Below are 17,741 nucleotides of genomic sequence, written 5' to 3' on the forward strand. Positions count from 1 at the left end.
CTTTGTGAAAACGTCACACTGACGGAGTGACGCACATCCTCTGCGTTTCAACACACCAATGCTAACGCTAGGCTAAAGCACCTATAGCCGTTGTGTCGTAGATTGCTGTTTGAGGCTTTAACCTGCGAAGAAATAGTCCTGGCCTGGGCAGAAGACCTCGTTCCATTTTTCTCGTATTTGTCTGGGATGTATGGATGGATAGTTGACGGAATATCGTCTCTGTTTGAACCCGTTACCGGGCAAGACCACACCGAGTGGCCCGCGAGAAGTAGCGGCAGTGGGGAAGGAGCACGGCGGCAGGACAGCCAAGGAAGACCGGCTAAACGGAATTACAAGAGGTCGGTGTTATTCTGATCCCGAGTGATTTAATTTCAGTCGCTCTATAATTCCTCCGTGACTTTTTTTTAGGTTTGTTTACTTAAGGCTGGCTAAAGTTCACATTATCTGCTAACAATGGTGGGGGGACATAGTAGGAAATAGTTAAAGATGTAAACGCTCTAGGCTAGGGCCGGTGGAAACTTGCAGCTTTTAGATATATCCTAGGTCCAACACATCTAAATCAAATCGCTAAATTATCTCTTCTGTACGCGATAAAGTCATTACTAATGGCTTAGTTATTTAACTCAGGTGTGTTGAAGCGGAGCTACAGAGCACAGGCCTCCAAGGACTGGAGATTGAAACCTGTGCCCACGATCATCTAATCCCTGTGTTCTGATTCTCTTTTCTCTTCTTCTCATCCCACTGATTTCCTATAAGTTGGGTCTGGGGACAGTGATAGCCATGAAAGGAGGCAGATTTTGGGTCTGTTGAACCATTTCTATGTTGGTTATGGCTTTCATTTAGGATTATTAACCTTCTGAAAGGCCCATTGATGTCCACTTTTAGGTTTCTTGTAGTGTCCACCTGATTTTTTTATTTAAAATCTCTGGGTATTTCAAAGCATTCATGATGCCATGAACTCGAACTGGTGGAAGAGAAACCGGTGTTGGGATGAAGTGCTTTTTCACATGTGCTTCCTGTGTTCAACATGAACCCCACCAGAAGAATCTTTTTCTTTTTTGTGCTTTGGTTATTTAACCAAAGCACATGTATCTGATGAAAGTCCATGTAAAGTATAGAAAACTCTATATGTATACATTTGAAATGGTAGAACAGAATACCCCCTCCCCCAAATAACACGTTGCCATGGAAATGGTGTCTGTTGGTTGTTATGGAGACTGGGTGATCCAAGTGTGCCACTCTGTGCTGTAGTTCTCCAACTTTGAGCTATTTTTGTTTCTATTTTTTAAATGCCCTTATCCTCTTAACTGCTCCATCCCGGATCCACTACAGTGATAAGCTGTGCCACTACCTACTCAACCTGACCTCCTGCTACAGCTGTACTCCTAGATTTTCTGAATTAATATTAATTGGGCATTGTTAGCATTTACCTGCTCTGCGTACAGCCGAATAGTAATACTTTCATCTATACTTTGTCCACTAGGGTTGTAAACAAGTGTTTCAGTTTTGTTCATATAAAAGGTTCCACCAGCTCCTAGATAAATATTACAAAAGGGGTTAAGTATTGTAAATAAGAGGCAGTGTTCTTATTTTCTGGTGTTACAGTGTGCATGTCGCAGATAATATTCGTCAGAGTGACCCGGTGGAGGCAAAACGACGCAAAAAAGGTATGTTGATCATGATTTATTTTAAAAACGTCTCTTGACTTGTAGTTCAGTAACTGTTTACTTATGTCCTGCCTTTTAGATGTTGTGGTCAGCTTTGTGAAGAAGACTGTAGCAGGTTTAGCAGGTCTACTGAGGCTGAAGAAACCGCTGTCAGGAAGGGGTGAAAATCCCGGCAGCCATGAAGAAACACATGTAGGTGTTATGTCTGTGTGTTCAATTGATGCATAATGTTTTGTAGATATGGATGATAAACTGTCTATTTGTTATAAACTGAGAAGTGGATTGAAACTGTCATGAGGATGTGTAGTTTTCAGTATTGTTTCTAAATGAGGACAGATTGAGAATACTTTTGATGTCAAATCCATTTTCAGGCTAAATGTAGGATAAACAGGGTTGATATCATTACACCACATCACAAACTAAAGTAGTTTTAGCTAACCAAATAAATACCTCTGGATTTTTATTTCAGTTTTGGGAAGGTGGTTTTTGTGAATCTGCACTCCTCTGTCAATGAACACAACATTCTGGAAGTGTTTCTGTCGGGCCTTAAAGCTCTTGAAAGCACAGAAAGTAGAATTTTTAAAGTTTTATTGATCAGATTCAGGTGATCTTGATACAGTAGATCACAACATTTTGACCTAAAATCTAGTCATTGTAAATACAATGGCAAAAAAATAATATTGCCCGGCGATCTCAGAAGATTTTCTATTCTGTTGAGTTAAGATATAAAGAAGGAATGGTGACTTACTATTTTGCGGTTGTTTTTAAATAATTTAGGGTATCGTATATTAGTTTTGGTTTGGTTAGTAATTTATTCATGGTTGGTATGGGAGGCAGCAACATCTGTGCCTTAAATAGATGACTGCCTTGGTCCAAAATCCACAGACGCTTTTAATGTATCAGAAAGGAATCACACTGCGGGGCTCCTGATGTGCATACCCCCTTTTACTCTACACGTTTCCCCTTGGGTCTGTTTTCAAGAAGCATTACATCTCTTTTCATAGTTACACGGGCATTACTCAGATTTGCATAGTTAAAACGTAACATTTGATTTTCTCTTACGCTGCTGTTTGTTTGTCTTGCTGAAACCAAATCCTGGTTACTTGATTTTAATAAAACACAAAATGTAAGTGATCATATTTGGATCTAGTGGTATTAGCAGAACTACTACTTTTGGTTCTGAGGAACCTGGAACCTTTTGTTAAACTGCGTGTGCAACATTTGAGTGCAGTGTCTGAGATGGTAATTCTATAGATAAGCCTCTAATTTTGAGAAATTAATCAGTTCTTAGTTTAACCTTTTTTTCTCAGTATTTAGTGACCAGGAAAGGGCAATCCTGGCTTTTATTACTTCCCAACTTGATTATTGCAACTCCTTGTATGTTGGTGTGAGCCAGGCTTCCCTGTCATGGCTCTAGTTGGTCCAGAATGGTGCAACTCGTCTTTTTGCCTTTTCATGTGCAGCACTGTGTGTTTAAATGTACATTACGGCTGGAATTGATTTGATTTAAAATATTTTTCACCCTATGTTTTAATTTAGCCTATCACTTTAATGGGCATAGACGAGCTTCACACTTCATGGCTAAACGGTACTGACTGGAAAATGGGTGAGTGATGATGCACATCTCTACGAAAACTCCTGGCTGGATTCATGTCTAATTTTTATTTTCTTCCCAGATAAAGCTGTAGGTGGGGTGAATGACATGAGTGCTAAGAATCCCTTCCAAAGCTCTTTACCTCCTTTAATAAGGAAATGCAAGTATGTGATCTAGTTTTTCTACAGCTTGTTTATGAGTCTCAATAAAACCTTTAGCACAAAGCCTCTAAAATGCTCTTTTTTTCTAATCTAGTGGAACAACGCTCCCTGCTGCACTCCCAGATAGAGGGAAAACCTGGGGGAGGAGAGCCTCCCTTCAGCTACTGCCTTCAAGGCCTGCTCTCAGAGTGGGAACTACTAATCCCGAACCGATTTATAATGGCTGCGGACACAACCGCTGCTATAAGCCCAGTCTTACTGTGGAAGAGGTATATTTGAACCTAAATCTTTTTGTTGTTTGGGGTATTCGGTTACACTTATATTCGCATTAAACCATTTTCTTCACTGTTTGGATTATCTTGCATGTAGTAATAATCAGGTCATCATTTAATGGTGCTTTATCATTCCATAACCACTGAGATCATCAGTTTTAATCTTTGTTTTAGGCCATAAAGCAGAACAACAAGGAGCACTACAGACGTTTACTGGAGATGGTGACGGAGAAATACAGCAAAAGCCAACCCCTACCCTTCAACCAAGCTAAACCACATGAGTGAGTGTTTTCGTCTACAGATGTGGGGTTTTCAAAGAGGTTTACTAAGCTCCAATCACCATGCACCTCTCATCCTTCCTCCGCCCCCCTAGTGAGTCGCTGTTACAAGTTCCTCACAAGACATCTGCTTCAGAGAGAACCTTTGACTCGGTCTCGAGGAGGGTGGTGTGCACAGGTAGGGCTCTCCTGTGGATACTGTTTGTCTTCAAAATAACGTCTTCTGTGTTTTTGGTTGTTTGTTTGTTCCAGGGGCTTCCATTGAATCAATGTTACTACAAAATGTCAGTGTGTTTGTGGGATCTTTGGATGGAATCATGTGAAAAAACTTTTAAATATATACATAGAATACATAAATGATCAAAAACATACTAAATAGGTTCAATGACCTATAATCCTAACAGAAGTTGACCAGTTAAACAGCTTAAGGCTGGTTCTCCTTCTCTGCTCCAGTGACCCCTTCAGGTCCCTTCTCCATCTTCTGTGGGGCCAACTTATCTGCCTTATTGCAGCTAAGTAAGCCTTTTGAACAAATAAGCTGGCAGTAAAAAGCCATGAAAAACCTTCCTAAACCCAAAGAGCTGTCCTTCGAAAAACATGTTAAAGCTGCAGACAATGTTTTGGAGAACATTGGAACATTGGAAAACACATCATACACGGATCTGAGCGTGAGGAAATGAAAAGGAGAAACATCATTTCTGTCATGGCTTTTTTTTGTTTTGTTTTACATGTTAAAGAATTAACTGACTGTCTGGGAATTAAACTCTCTAAGTAGTCAGATAATTATCTGATAATTATAGCCAAATTATCTGGGGAAGTCATGAAATCAGATTCAATTCAATTCAAAAATACTTTATTAATCCCAAAGGGAAATTAAATGTTGTTGTAGCTCATTATACAGGTTTCTTCAAAGAGTTGTTGTAGATGCTGATGGCTGTGGGCAGGAAGGATCTCCTGTAGCGGTCTGTCTTACAGCACATCTGAAGAAGCCTCTGAATGAAGACACTGTTGTTTTAGGACAGTCTGATGAAGAGGATGCTCAGGGTTCTCATTAATGTTCTTCATTTTATGAAGAATCCTTCTTTGCCTTGGAGTCCCCAGAACAGAGCCAGTCTTCTTTATCAGCTTGTTGAGCTTTTTTAAGTCCCTGGCTCTGATGCTGCTTCCCCAGCAGATGATGGCAGAAGAGATCACACTCTCCACAACAGACTTATAGAAGATATGCAGCATCTTGCTGCAAACACCAAAGGACCTAAGCTTCCTCAAGAAGTACAGTCTGCTCTGTCCCTTTTTGTAGATGGCTTCACAGTTGCATCTCCACTCCAGTCTGTTGTCCAGGTGAACACCCATTCAAGCATTCAGAATGCCAAACTGAACAAATGTCTCGATATCATAATGTGATATTAATACTATTAATGTGTCAGTTCTGTGATATTTGTTGTGTGGGTTCTCCTGCAGTGTTTTTCACATCCGTAGCAGCCTGGCTTATTATGATTAAATCAAGAAAGCATCGGTGTCAAAAGCTTAGTTAGGCAATGCAGTTAATTTTTTTTTTTTATGCCATTGAAACTTAAGGCAGATATGCAGTAAAGTCAAACGAGTAGTAATTCAGTTCCTTACAGTTTCTACGAGGTTTTAAAGTCACAAATTTAATAACAGAAAGTGTTGAACTTTTCCATATTAGGTCTTAACTTAATGAGTCAAGTTAATTCAGTTCAGTCTTAAATTTGTTTGTGCTTTAATTGCCTTTATCTTTCTCCATAAACGTGCTGGCTCCATTCATTGTTCTGGTTGACGATTTCAGGTGTTTTGCTTTGACAAAAAGCCCTAAGCAGGGAAGCATTAAATCCTAATGAAAAGGAACTGTTATGACGTTTGTAGTGTACTATAAGTGTTGAAATTAGTCAAGCTAGTTTTCAAACAACAATTCAAGCTGATAATTATACTTAACTAATAGAAAAAAACAAATACTAGAAGTTGGTTAATTAATGTAGTTCTTACATTTTAATCATAAGTCTTTAAAAGTATTGCACTTGCAGAAACGCTTCTCACATAATACTAATTTTCAGAAGGATTTAAATAATCTTCTCTTCTTCCCAGCTGCACCAAATGTGTTTACATACAGAAATACTACTGCAACTAAGGACAGGTTGGTTTTAAACTACTTTAATTTGATGTGACCAAGTGAATGTGTTTTTGTTTTTTCATCATCTCATTAACTTGTTTTTAATGCATCTTCAGGTGGGGAGGCCTAAGTTTTAATAAGTCACACAGTGAAGAGGAAATACAACCTGTTAGATATATAAAGGTAGGCATGTTTTAATAAACTTCCGCCTTGCCAAAGTATCCATCGGGTCCTGTGAGTAACGTTGACCTGCATCGCAGACAAAAGAGACTGCAGAGGTGGACCTTTCTACAGAAGTTGCTACTCGCCTTAATCTAGTGGACAGGGATGCTTCTGCACTCAGCGTCAGTGAAACTCAGTCTGGTTATGCCCCACATGTAAGGCACAGCGAAGACATACCCAGGCTGACCAAGGTGGTTAAATGTAATGTAGACATTAATGTGTTTCCGACCGCACCGTTACAGTTTGACATTTTACTGTGTCTCTTCTCTGTCTTACAGGAAATGGTCATGGAGGTTAGTGAAGCTTTGGCTCAGAGAGACCCCAACCTCGTTTTAAGCGCAGCTTTCAAACTTCGGATCACGCAGCGAGACCTATCCACTCTACAGGAAGGTGGATGGCTCAATGATGAGGTAAATATATGCTTAACTGCAGCCTGCAAAATCTTTACAATATGAATCTCAGAACACCAACGTTAACACTTTTTTTGTGTTGACTGAAGACCAGATTAAGCTCATGATATTTTGGAGAAAAATGTATTACATTGTGTCTGAATTTATTGTTTTGTGCCAATTTTTCTTTCAAGGTTATTAACTTCTATCTTTCCCTCATCATGGAGCGACGTTCCAGCGACAGTGGAAGGTTAAAGGTCTACACTTTTAGCACCTTCTTTTACCCAAAGCTGCGGGGTGGGGCAGGAGGACAGGCTGGAGGACATGTGGCTGTGAAGCGCTGGACCAAAGCTGTCGACCTCTTTATGTTTGACCTCATTCTCGTCCCACTGCATCTCGGTGTCCACTGGGCGTTAGCTGTGAGTCGGACTTATCACATAACTGTCAAGTTCAAATAGGTTGTATTTTATTCATTTTATTTAAATAAACATCGACAATCACGTACAAAAAACAAACTCGGATGAGATTCAATGTACAAAATTATGAGTAAAAAAGGAGCTGCTCTCACATTACAACAGAATTAATACAGATTGCTGGTCCTAATTTACATATTTTTTTTAAACGTAAACAAACATGAGCTGCTATATCTTTTTAAGTATTATTATTTAATACGTTCATTATGTCTCAATCATTTTTTTATAGGAATTCTTAAGGTGAATCACAGAAACTAATTTTAATTTCTCCAAATTATTTCAGTTTAGCTCCGTAAACTATAATCTGCACATCTGTCTAAACGTAGCCTGTCTATGCACTTTAAAACAATTTTTCTTACAAGTATTGTTGTTTGATGCTAATACAAAAACTTCTGCTAATTATTTATCAGTAATGTTAAGCCTTTTAGAGAACTAATAACATTTTCAAATTTTGAAACAAACATTTTGCTTAATTCAGTTGAAATGCTTGACATACTTTTCATCTTAAGTATTCTTTGAAATCAAGTTTTAATTGTTTATGATCTTAACTTTCTTCTAGAAAAACGTAACTGCAGATAACTTTTCTAGGGAATCTTCATGTATTGATATTAAATCCTTCCTTTAATCAGTTTAAAAATAACCTATTAATAAACCACTTCTTGTTTTGCATACAATATTCTCTACAATAATTTTAAACCATTTGCAATGCAAGAATATTTAGCATTAGAAAACAAAAGTAAACTTTAGTTACTTCACAAATGCAATTAAATATAAATTAAAAAGTTTGTGTTCCTAACTCTAAACCTTGTGGGACTCCACATTTAATCTGTTTCAGCACTGGTATTTCATTGTTAAAATGTATAACTGTAGATTTACCATTTGATTCCATGAAAGCATGCATTGGTTCTGTTTGATTTGATAAATGTTGTTTTCTTCCTTGTAGGTGATAGATTTAAAGTTAAAAACAGTGAAATCATATGACTCCATGGGTCAGAGACATGATGACATCTGTAATCTTTTACTGTGAGTCTAAGTTTTCTCTCTCTACTTTTGATATATATATATATTTTTTTTCTCAAGCTGCAATCTTTAGCATTCATTTCTTTGAGTTGAACTGTACTATAAATGATCCAGCTGTGCTCATTTTCCAGACTTTACCTTAAAGAAGAACACAAAGCAAAAAAAGGAAGGGAGCTTGACAGTGCCAGATGGACTGTTGGAAGCCTGAAGGTTGGTCAGCGTTAAACTCACTGTTGACAAAACATTTAATAACGTCATTTAAAATGTTATCTGTAACTTGGAGATTAATGTTATATTCTGTACAAACAGGACATTCCTCAGCAGAAAAATGGAAGTGACTGTGGTGTTTTTGCCTGTAAATATGCTGACTATATTGCAAAGGGGAAGCCCCTCACCTTTAAACAGGTAAACACAATATTTTTGTAAATAATGCAACCATTTGGTTTTTGTTGTTGTTACTGAAAGGTGCAGTTGCTTTTGCAGAACAGCTTTTGTCCTACTATGCTGCTACTTTGAATCAACAGATCATAACCCTTAGTTTTAGTTATTCAATTAAAGTGCTTTTAAAATATTTCAGTGTGTTTATACTACGCACCTTTTGTTCTAACTTTATGATCGCTTTCTTCAACTTTTGTAGGGCCACATGCCTCTCTTCAGGAAGTTAATGATGTGGGAAATCCTCAATCAGAAGCTGCTATAGAAGATTACAATCCCAGGAGCAACAGCAACTACATGTTGGTCTCACAAAGAATCGTGGGCCAGAAACATGAACTTTACTGCTTGAAAGATAACCCAGATATTTGAAGCAATCAACACTAGTCTTAACATTAATCATGTCTCTTTTCTTACAAAGAGACATAGACACTATTTTGAATCCAAGTTCTAATTGGAGATGTTTTGTTGATGGAAATTTGTGATGCAAAAAAGTTCTCACTTGTGATTAAATGGCTTTTGATTTAATTTTTTTTTTTACTGCTTCATATAGTGCTCAAAGTGCCTTTACCCTCTTGTTGAGCTCAGTTTAGAGCACGCTTTAAGGAGGATTTGTTTTTGTGTTTTTGCAAGTATAATTTTTGAGCATCTTGGCCCAGAATGCAGCGATTCTCTCCTAATGTAATGTGGATTCATAGCTAAATTCATTGAAGGATGTAAAGATAATTTTATTTAGTCAAGAAACTGTATTGTGTGAAAATGGTGAAATACCTCCTGTTTTGCCTTATGTCCAGAGACAATTTGCATGTCTGAGAGCTTGCTGTAATAACATTTGTTAAACATTATTATTTATAAATTGATTGGATGAAAAATAGGTTGTTGTTTTTTTTTGAATGCGTGTGTAATGTTTTTCCCCCCATAATTGGACTATGACTTTTGTTCACCCACACATAGTGCAGGTACAAGGACTTAGATTTTTGTATACTTCATAGGGAACTACTGTACAGGCATGCATGTTAGTCCTCATGCTTAAAATGTAATGCCCCCTCCTGTAATAAAGTGTTTTTTTTTTGTAATCGGAGTTTAAGTTTTTTTTATTAGTCCGGGGTAATCCTAGAGGGCTCCGGTGAACCAATGAGTGGGATTTTCTCAAGTCATTACAATCCAAGCTTATAAAGCAATGTGCTGTAACCTAGCTTGTAAAAGTTATTCACAACCCTTAAACTTTTACACAGTTTATCATTCTACAACCAGAAATTACAATGTATTTCAGGGAGGTCTTTTTTGTCAAATCAGAAGCTATTGTGCAACAGCAAAGTGAAAGGAAAATAATATAGTTTGCAAAAAATAACCAATGAAAATCTGGTTGCATTTATGGTGTGCATTTGTATAAAGCCCTTCCATACTGGGTGCTGAACTAAATTTGGCTGCAATTAGTCTCATGAGGTACAGTTTTCAAAATAATTAAATCAGTCCAACATCACCAGATCGATCTCTGTTTCTGATTATTATTATAATTTTTTTAAAGTCTATTTGGAAAATAATTTAGTGGTAGGTTTAGAGTAATAGAAACCCAACAGTCGAGCATTGTACTGATCCATTCATTCTGTTGCCAGCTCTGCAGCTAGCCCAATCCCCGGACATTGATACGATAGAAAACGTAAAGGGTGAAAAGATAGACATTAAACATGTTTCTGAGGGAAAACCAAGAAATGTGGAGGAATTGTGGAAATATGTCCAATCATCCCAGGGAGGAAAATCTATGGGAGCCAGAAGTTGATCAACTCCATGCAACACAGATGTGAAGCATAGTTCAGAAACAGCTTTGCAAATAAATGTTAGTTCAGACTGATATTCAAGCATTTATTCAGTTAATATGATTTAGTTTTTAAAAAACTGTTTTATTCTGAAAAGAACCGGAAGTAGCGTCATCAGCCTTAGAACATTATAGAAGGTTTCTGTTAGGCGGTCTGGACAGAAACGGCTCGTGCCGTGCGCTTTATCATTCTACTTTATTTACGTTGCTTTCCGGGTTCAGTATACATTTTAAACTCGTTTTAAATTTCTGACTCTAAAATGAGCGACCACGAGAAGGATTTCAGGGAGCAGGTGAGTTTTCTAAATTAAAAAATATCGAGTTACTTCGGTTAAGAGAGAAGCGGCTAGCTAACTTAACCGTTGAACGTCTGCAAAGGTTTGCTAGACTAAAGGATTAAGGTATGTTAGAACACATATCTGCATAAGACTTCATTGTATTTCACGTTACTCTTTATAAGCGGTTAATTACTTATAGTTGCAACACATCTAAATAATTGAAATTATAACCCAGAGCATGCTAGGCTAAACCATGCGGCCTGTGCAGATCGGGAAATATGGTTCCGCCTTTTAGAGGTACCTTCATTGTAATACATTCGTTTTAATTAACTCGAATTAAGCAATGAATTACGAGTGCTATAATATCAATATGTGATCTATGATCCTTAATTATTTGAAATTTAACGATTTTGAGCTAAATTGCTGAGTTTTTTTTTTCTGGTTTTTTCTTTATACCTTTTGGCTTCAACAGAAACCAACATGCTTTATCACCCTTGTTTGTTTTTTGTCAAGGTTAAGGTGGGAAGAAAGAAAAAGGCCCAAGACGTGTCAGATGTGACGTTTTTAATGTTTGAAGCTGATGGGGTTGATGCATGCTAATGTTTTGGAAGCTGAAAAGAAGCGATCAAGATCTGGCCTCACTTCTAGTGTTGTAATGGCAGATGGTAAAAGGGGGAAGAGGAGGAGGAGGAAAAAAGAAGTCAGATTCAAACGGAAGAAAGAAGAAATGAAGGGTTGTTATGAAGTAATGAAGTGAACGAAGTTATGAAGTTAAGATCAGAAGTATAACTGGGTATGAGTAATTTCCTAACAACATGTTATATTATTTCTCTTTTACCTTTTCTTTCTCCTAAGCATGCTTTATGTTTTTGCCCTTTCTGTATCAGACACATCTCTGATTGTTCCCTCAATTCTGTTGGAATTTTTTAAGTGGATCAGCTAATTTATTTAAATTATTTTTCACATTATGTTGTTTCAAATTTCCAAATAATTCCTGTTAAACCCTCTAATCGCCGTACTATGGTGCTTCTAAAAAGGGCATTAAGAGGGCTGAGGGTTCTCACCTCCTAGCCCTTTGTTACTATGATATAAACTTGTCTGTAAAGAGCGTCTGATACCTGTCTTTGGTCTGCTCAGGACTCTCGGGGAGGCTCGAGGAGTGCATCCCCTAGGGGCTCAGCAAAATCCACCAGCCACTCTCCCGCACGCTCTAAAGATGGCTCTCGGCGCTCCAGGTCCAGATCTCGCTCCCAGTCCAGATCAAAATCAAGGTGAAATATACCCCTTTCTCCTGTAATGGTTTGCTATTTTTAGAGTTCAAATGCTTTTATAAACCTTCATTTCTGGACAAAACAAAATAGATCAAGGTCCCATCGAAGTTCACGCAGACGCTACTCCCGGTCTCGTTCCCGGTCTCGACGCAGACACTCAAGGAGCCGCTCTCGCAGCTCAGATTACCGACGACGTAGGAGCCATAGCCGTTCCCCGATGTCAAATCGGCGGAGACACATCGGCAACAGGGTGTGTTACCTATTTGAAATTTGTGGAATAAGCTATGTATTTTAATTGTTATATATTTTTTTGGTTTTAAAAAGTCTTGCATTTGTAACAGTTACCACTTCTTTTTTTTAACTATATTTTACTTTTGTTTACCCTCCCAGGGCAACCCAGACCCCAGCGCCTGCCTGGGTGTGTTTGGTCTGAGTCTTTACACCACCGAGAGGGACTTGAGGGAGGTTTTTTCTAAATATGGTCCACTGGCTGATGTCAACATAGTGTATGATCAGCAGTCGCGTCGCTCAAGAGGTTTCGCTTTTGTTTATTTTGAAAACAGTGCGGACTCCAAGGAGGTAAGCATGTGACTGGGTTATGTATTTATTTGCAGTTCTGTTTTGCTGGTACTCATAATAATGTCTATTAGGCCAAGGAACGTGCTAATGGTATGGAGCTTGACGGACGCAGGATCAGAGTGGATTTTTCTATTACCAAAAGAGCTCACACTCCAACTCCAGGAATATACATGGGACGCCCCACATAGTGAGTGTTTGGGGGTTGGTTTTATTTTACATAGTTGGAGTATTTATCATCCATGATGTATATAAAGGTGACCCTTGAACCTGTCTGTTTGCAGTGGTGGTGGAGGGGGAGGAAGTGGAGGGAGTGGAGGAAGTGGAGGTGGTTCATCACGCCGTTTCTCTAGGGACTACGACCGTAGCTATGACAGAGGATATGATAGAGGTTATGATCGAGACTACGATCGTTATGAAGAACGAGAGTACCGATCGTACAGGTACAATTGTTACACAATGTATGAGATGTAAGATGAAACCACAGTATATTCTTCTTTAATCTTGTTCAATAAATCTGAAATGAACGTTGTTCTTCCTTTAACAGGCGCAGATCTCCGTCTCCGTACTACAGCAGAGGTTACCGCTCGCGATCTCGGTCCTACTCACCACGTATGTATATGAAATACACTTTTATCTTTTGTACTATGGAGGTTAAATGTATGGTTACCAAGGACAACTCATCCATGATATAAATTACCCGTTTGTTTATTAAATAAAAGCTTGAAATACAAATTAATTATCTAAATTTAAATTGTTCATGTACTTTAGTGAATGGTTATGTTTCTTGTGTCGTGCACTTCAATAATTTGTCGAATGACTAACAGATTCTAATATTTTATTGGGTAGCCTCCATATTTTACCAGAATCGTTTTGTTTGTTTTTTACTTAATCTGTATGCTTTGTTTTTGTTTTTTCTTTCAGGTCACTACTAGGCATTGAGGGTAGTCGGCTACAGTGTTACTTTTGGATGCTGTTTTCATTTTCGTGTGTGTGTGTGTGTGAGAAAGAGGCTTTTGCATGCATTCGTGTATAAGAAAGTTACACTTTTATGTCCAAACATGTCAAAGGCAATGTTGAATTTTCATGTCACTGGGTTCAGCAAAGATTATGGAGGATCAAAAGTCACGATTTTTCACTTTTTCAGCTTTGCTCTTTGCCTGACTAAATTCTGTATGTTGTGGCAAATAAAAATTCAGAAGGCTGTTTAAAGTTATTGGAAAAATACTTTGCTTGAACTGACATGTTATCTCTATAGGATTTTGTGCTTTTTTTGTTCTATATAAATGGCTTCTTTAAAATCGATGTTTTTTTTGTTTTTTTTTTTGTTAAAAATGAAATGACATTTTTGTCTTTGCTTGGTGGGTACTAGTGTATTGTTTTTGTATATAAGCAATAAAAATACCTGGGTCATTTCCTTGTCGGTCATTGATCATGCATGTTATGATATAGATGTTATTTATAGCTTAACTTAAAACTAAGTATACAATATGATTATTAATCTGCAGATATAACTAACTAGAGAAAAACTTTCATGCCACAGTTGGGCTGCTGTAGTTTTTCCTCAGTATCACATTTTTGATACAAATCATAAAAGTTGAATGAAACAATTGTTTTGAAAAAATAACCTTTTTTTTATTTTAAACACCTTAAAGGTCCTAAAAAGTGTTTACTGGTAATGTGGAGTTAAATTTGTCTATTATTCAATCAAACAAAAAACTAATCTCAATCAAAAAATATTAAGTTGTGATCAAAACTTTCAGAGTTGTAACAATTTTTTTTTTTTAATGGAATATTTTATTTTGAGGAGAAAAAAAATTTGTTTGATAAAACTTTTTTTTTGATTAAAATGACTCATTTTTTCTCACAGAGAAAAAAGTTATTTGCAAAACATAAACTTTTATTTGCGCAGGTCAAAAATCTTTGGTTACGAGTCTCGCTTTTTGGTTTTGACGCTCTCTGTTTTTGGTTGAACTCAACGAATTTTGAGTTCTGGAAACATGAACATTCTGGGCGGGGCCTAAAGACGAACGCTGTAAGACGTTTCCCTATTGGTTAGCGCTGACTAAAGCAGCAGACTCTGATCCCCCCACCTCTGAACTTCTGCTCGAACTGCAGGGCTTGCAGCGTCGCTTCAGTGAGGAGACATCAACTCTACAGAAGAAAACTGCGGTCAAGTGAGCCGAAAGTCAGAAATACGCGGTGACGTCAGCCGACACCAGCTCTCTCTTAAAGATTAGCGTCGCGCATACAAGGTTCATTACGGTAATGGAGCAGAAAGGACGCTGATCCTGGCAACGGTTGAGAAAATAAGAGGAAAACAGAAAAGTAACCTACAGAACATTTATATTACTTACATTTTTACAACTTTCACATTCATGTTTTATGTAAAAGAATAAATATTTTATATTTTACTGTACAGTTTTGGAGAAATATCTTGTCAAAATACCTCAAAATGCTCAACCTTTAAATGCATTTGTCCCACTTTCAGAAATTTATTTCTCCAAAACCATGAGAGGTGACAACACAATCTCTTCAGATTATATTAAAGGGTCATCTATATTATAACCAGAATTAGTATTTAATAATTTCACTGTAGGTTTCTGGAGAAATACACAACTACCCCAACAAAGTACCACCAACGCTTCTTTTTGGTGAGGTCGATGAGATTCTGGGAAGTGGTCTGGACAACTTAAAGTGCAAGAGCATCCAGATCTCCTCTGACCTCTCCTGGACTGGAAACGCCCCTCGCCTGTTGAAGAAGGTACAACAACAGCTCTTCTTCATCTCCTCAGCTGCTTACAGATATCTACAGGGCCACGGTGGAAAGCACTCTGTGTCTCAGCATGACAGTGTGGTGAGGGAACTGCACAGGAGAGGAAGTATCACGGGTTGTGAGGACAACACACAGGATTATGGGATGCCATCTGCCCGACATGGACTCTGTTTTATACTACACTTGGGGTAGTTGTGTATTTCTCCAGAAACCTACAGTGAAATTATGAAATACTAATTCTGGTTATAGCGTAGATGACCCTCTAATATAATCTGAAGAGATTGTGTTGTCACCTCTCATGGTTTTGGAGAAATAAATTCCTGAAAGTGGGACAAATGCATATAATGGTTGAGCATTTTGAGGTATTTTGACAAGATATTTCTCCAAAACTGTACAGTAAAATATAAAATATTTATTCTTTTACATAAAACATGAATGTGAAAGTTGTAAAAATGTAATTAATATAAATGTTCTGTAGGTTACTTTTCTGTTTTCCTCTTATTTTCTCAACCGTTGCCAGGATCAGCGTCCTTTCTGCTCCATTACCGTAATTCACCTTGTATGCGCGACACTAATCTTTAAGAGAGAGCTGGTGTCCGCTGACGTCACCGCGTATTTCTGACTTTCGGCTCACTTGACCGCAGTTTTCTTCTGTACAGTTGATGTCTCCTCACTGAAGCGACGCTGCAAGCCCTGCAGTTGGAGCAGAAGTTCAGAGATGCGGGGGATCAGAGTCTGCTGCTTTAGTCAGCGCTAACCAATAGGGAAACGTCTTACATCGTTCGTCTTTAGGCCCCGCCCAGGATGTTCATGTTTCCAGAACTCAGTATTCGTTGAGTTCAACCAAAAACAGAGAGCGTCAAAACCAAAAAAGCGAGACTCGTAACCAAAGATTTTTGACATGCGCAAATAAAAGTTTATGTTTTGCAAATAACTTTTTTCTCTTTGTGAGAAAAAATGAGTTATTTTAATCAAAAAAAGTTTTATCAAACAATTTTTTTTTCTCCCCAAAATAAAATATTCCATAAAAAAAAAACAAATCGTTACAACTCTGAAAGTTTTGATCACAACTTAATATTTTTTGATTGAGATTAGTTTTTTGTTTGATTGAATAATATTGAGACAAATTTAACTCCATACAGAAGATGCGGTGTCACAGTGTTTAGACAAATCTCCACAAGAGGGAGTTTTTATTTTTACTGTGGTAATCACGTGTTCATGCCGACCAATGACATCACAAGCAACTCAATCCCTTGCTGTGTTAGAAATGTACATGAACTATTGTAACTTGCTCTTTGTTTTTGGGGTTACAGCAATTTCACAAGAAGTCCTTTAGAAGTCCTTGTTTTTCTCTGCTCGAAATATAAGCCCCTTGTTCAGAGGCAACCTGTAATAAAGAGGACTGTGAGAAAATGGTCACAGGAAGCTGAAGAAGCTCTACAAGGTTGCTTTGAGGCTACAGACTGGGACACACTGTGTCAGCCACATGGAGAGGACATCAATGCCATGACTGAATGTGTAACCGACTATATAAACTTCTGTGTGGATAACATCATCCCCACCAGAACCGTGAGATGATTCCCCAATAACAAACCTTGGATCACCAGTGACCTGAAGGACCTGCTTAACAAGAAAAAAAGAGCATTCAGAGAGGGAGACAGAGAATTATTGAGGAGTTTACAGAAGCAACTTAAAGTCAAGATAAGAGACAGCAAGGAGGTGTACAAGAAGAAGCTGGAGAGCAAGCTCCAGTAAAACAATATCAGAGATGTGTGGACAGGGATGAAGAAGATCACAGGCTTCAAGCAGAAAGAAGATCAGACCAATGGAGGTCTGGACAGAGCCAATGAACTGAACACATTCTTCAATAGGTTCAGTTCAGAAACAAGCTTCGCATCCTCCTCTCCTGCTCAAAGCCAAACAGACATCCCACCTTCCTTTGACCCACAGCTGTCCAGTAACACCTCACATTTTTTATCTTCCACCTTCCACCTCAGCCCTAGACCCTTCTGCTTCTACATGTTTGCCTTCAACCATATCAGAAGATGTTGATGCTTCCTTTGCTTCCCCCTTCCACCTGTGTGTCTCAAGAAGTCAAGTGAAGAGACAACTGGAGAGACTGAATAGGAATAAGGCTGCAGGTCCAGATCATGTCAGCCCTAGAGTCCTGAAGGCCTGTGCAGAGCAGCTCTGTGAGATTCTCCAGCACCTCTTCAACCTTAGCCTGGCCCAGTAGAAGGTTCCGGTGTTGTGGAAGACCTCCTGTCTAGTTCCGGTACCAAAGAAAACTCACCCATCAGTCCTCAATGACTATAGACCTGTTGCCCTGACATCTCACATCATGAAGGTCCTAGAGAGACTCCTGTTGGCCCACCTGAGTAAGCAAACAGT

The 17,741-nt window shown here is 38.2% G+C and overlaps 2 protein-coding genes across 3 annotated transcripts; both read left to right on the top strand.

Moving 5' to 3' along the window:
• The first annotated feature begins 32 nt into the window (after window positions 1-32).
• Window positions 33-9,704, top strand: senp2 (SUMO specific peptidase 2). The gene is made up of 17 exons (XM_047346006.1): window positions 33-338; window positions 1,606-1,667; window positions 1,747-1,859; window positions 3,207-3,273; window positions 3,344-3,425; window positions 3,517-3,691; window positions 3,869-3,975; window positions 4,068-4,150; window positions 6,073-6,121; window positions 6,214-6,280; window positions 6,358-6,510; window positions 6,598-6,729; window positions 6,903-7,127; window positions 8,125-8,204; window positions 8,333-8,411; window positions 8,511-8,606; window positions 8,839-9,704. The coding sequence occupies exons 1-17, from the start codon at window positions 187-189 to the stop codon at window positions 8,899-8,901; spliced, it is 1,785 nt and encodes a 594-aa protein (XP_047201962.1). The 5' UTR covers window positions 33-186; the 3' UTR covers window positions 8,902-9,704.
• Window positions 9,705-10,575: 871 nt separating this feature from the next.
• On the top strand, window positions 10,576-13,987 carry LOC124855482 (transformer-2 protein homolog alpha-like). 2 transcript variants are annotated; one of them, XM_047345382.1, is made up of 9 exons: window positions 10,589-10,742; window positions 11,241-11,520; window positions 11,865-11,998; window positions 12,089-12,248; window positions 12,389-12,577; window positions 12,649-12,764; window positions 12,859-13,017; window positions 13,122-13,186; window positions 13,499-13,987. In XM_047345382.1, exons 4-9 carry the CDS (start codon window positions 12,216-12,218, stop codon window positions 13,507-13,509), a joined length of 573 nt encoding a protein of 190 aa, XP_047201338.1. In that variant the 5' UTR covers window positions 10,589-10,742; window positions 11,241-11,520; window positions 11,865-11,998; window positions 12,089-12,215; the 3' UTR covers window positions 13,510-13,987. The 2 variants fall into 2 exon arrangements, with proteins under 2 accessions (XP_047201337.1, XP_047201338.1); XM_047345381.1 differs by lacking the exon at window positions 11,241-11,520 and having other exon boundaries at window positions 10,576-10,742.
• The last annotated feature ends 3,754 nt before the right edge of the window (window positions 13,988-17,741 follow it).

The sequence above is a fragment of the Girardinichthys multiradiatus genome, chromosome 19 (genome assembly GCF_021462225.1).
Source record: "Girardinichthys multiradiatus isolate DD_20200921_A chromosome 19, DD_fGirMul_XY1, whole genome shotgun sequence".
Lineage (NCBI taxonomy): Eukaryota > Metazoa > Chordata > Actinopteri > Cyprinodontiformes > Goodeidae > Girardinichthys > Girardinichthys multiradiatus.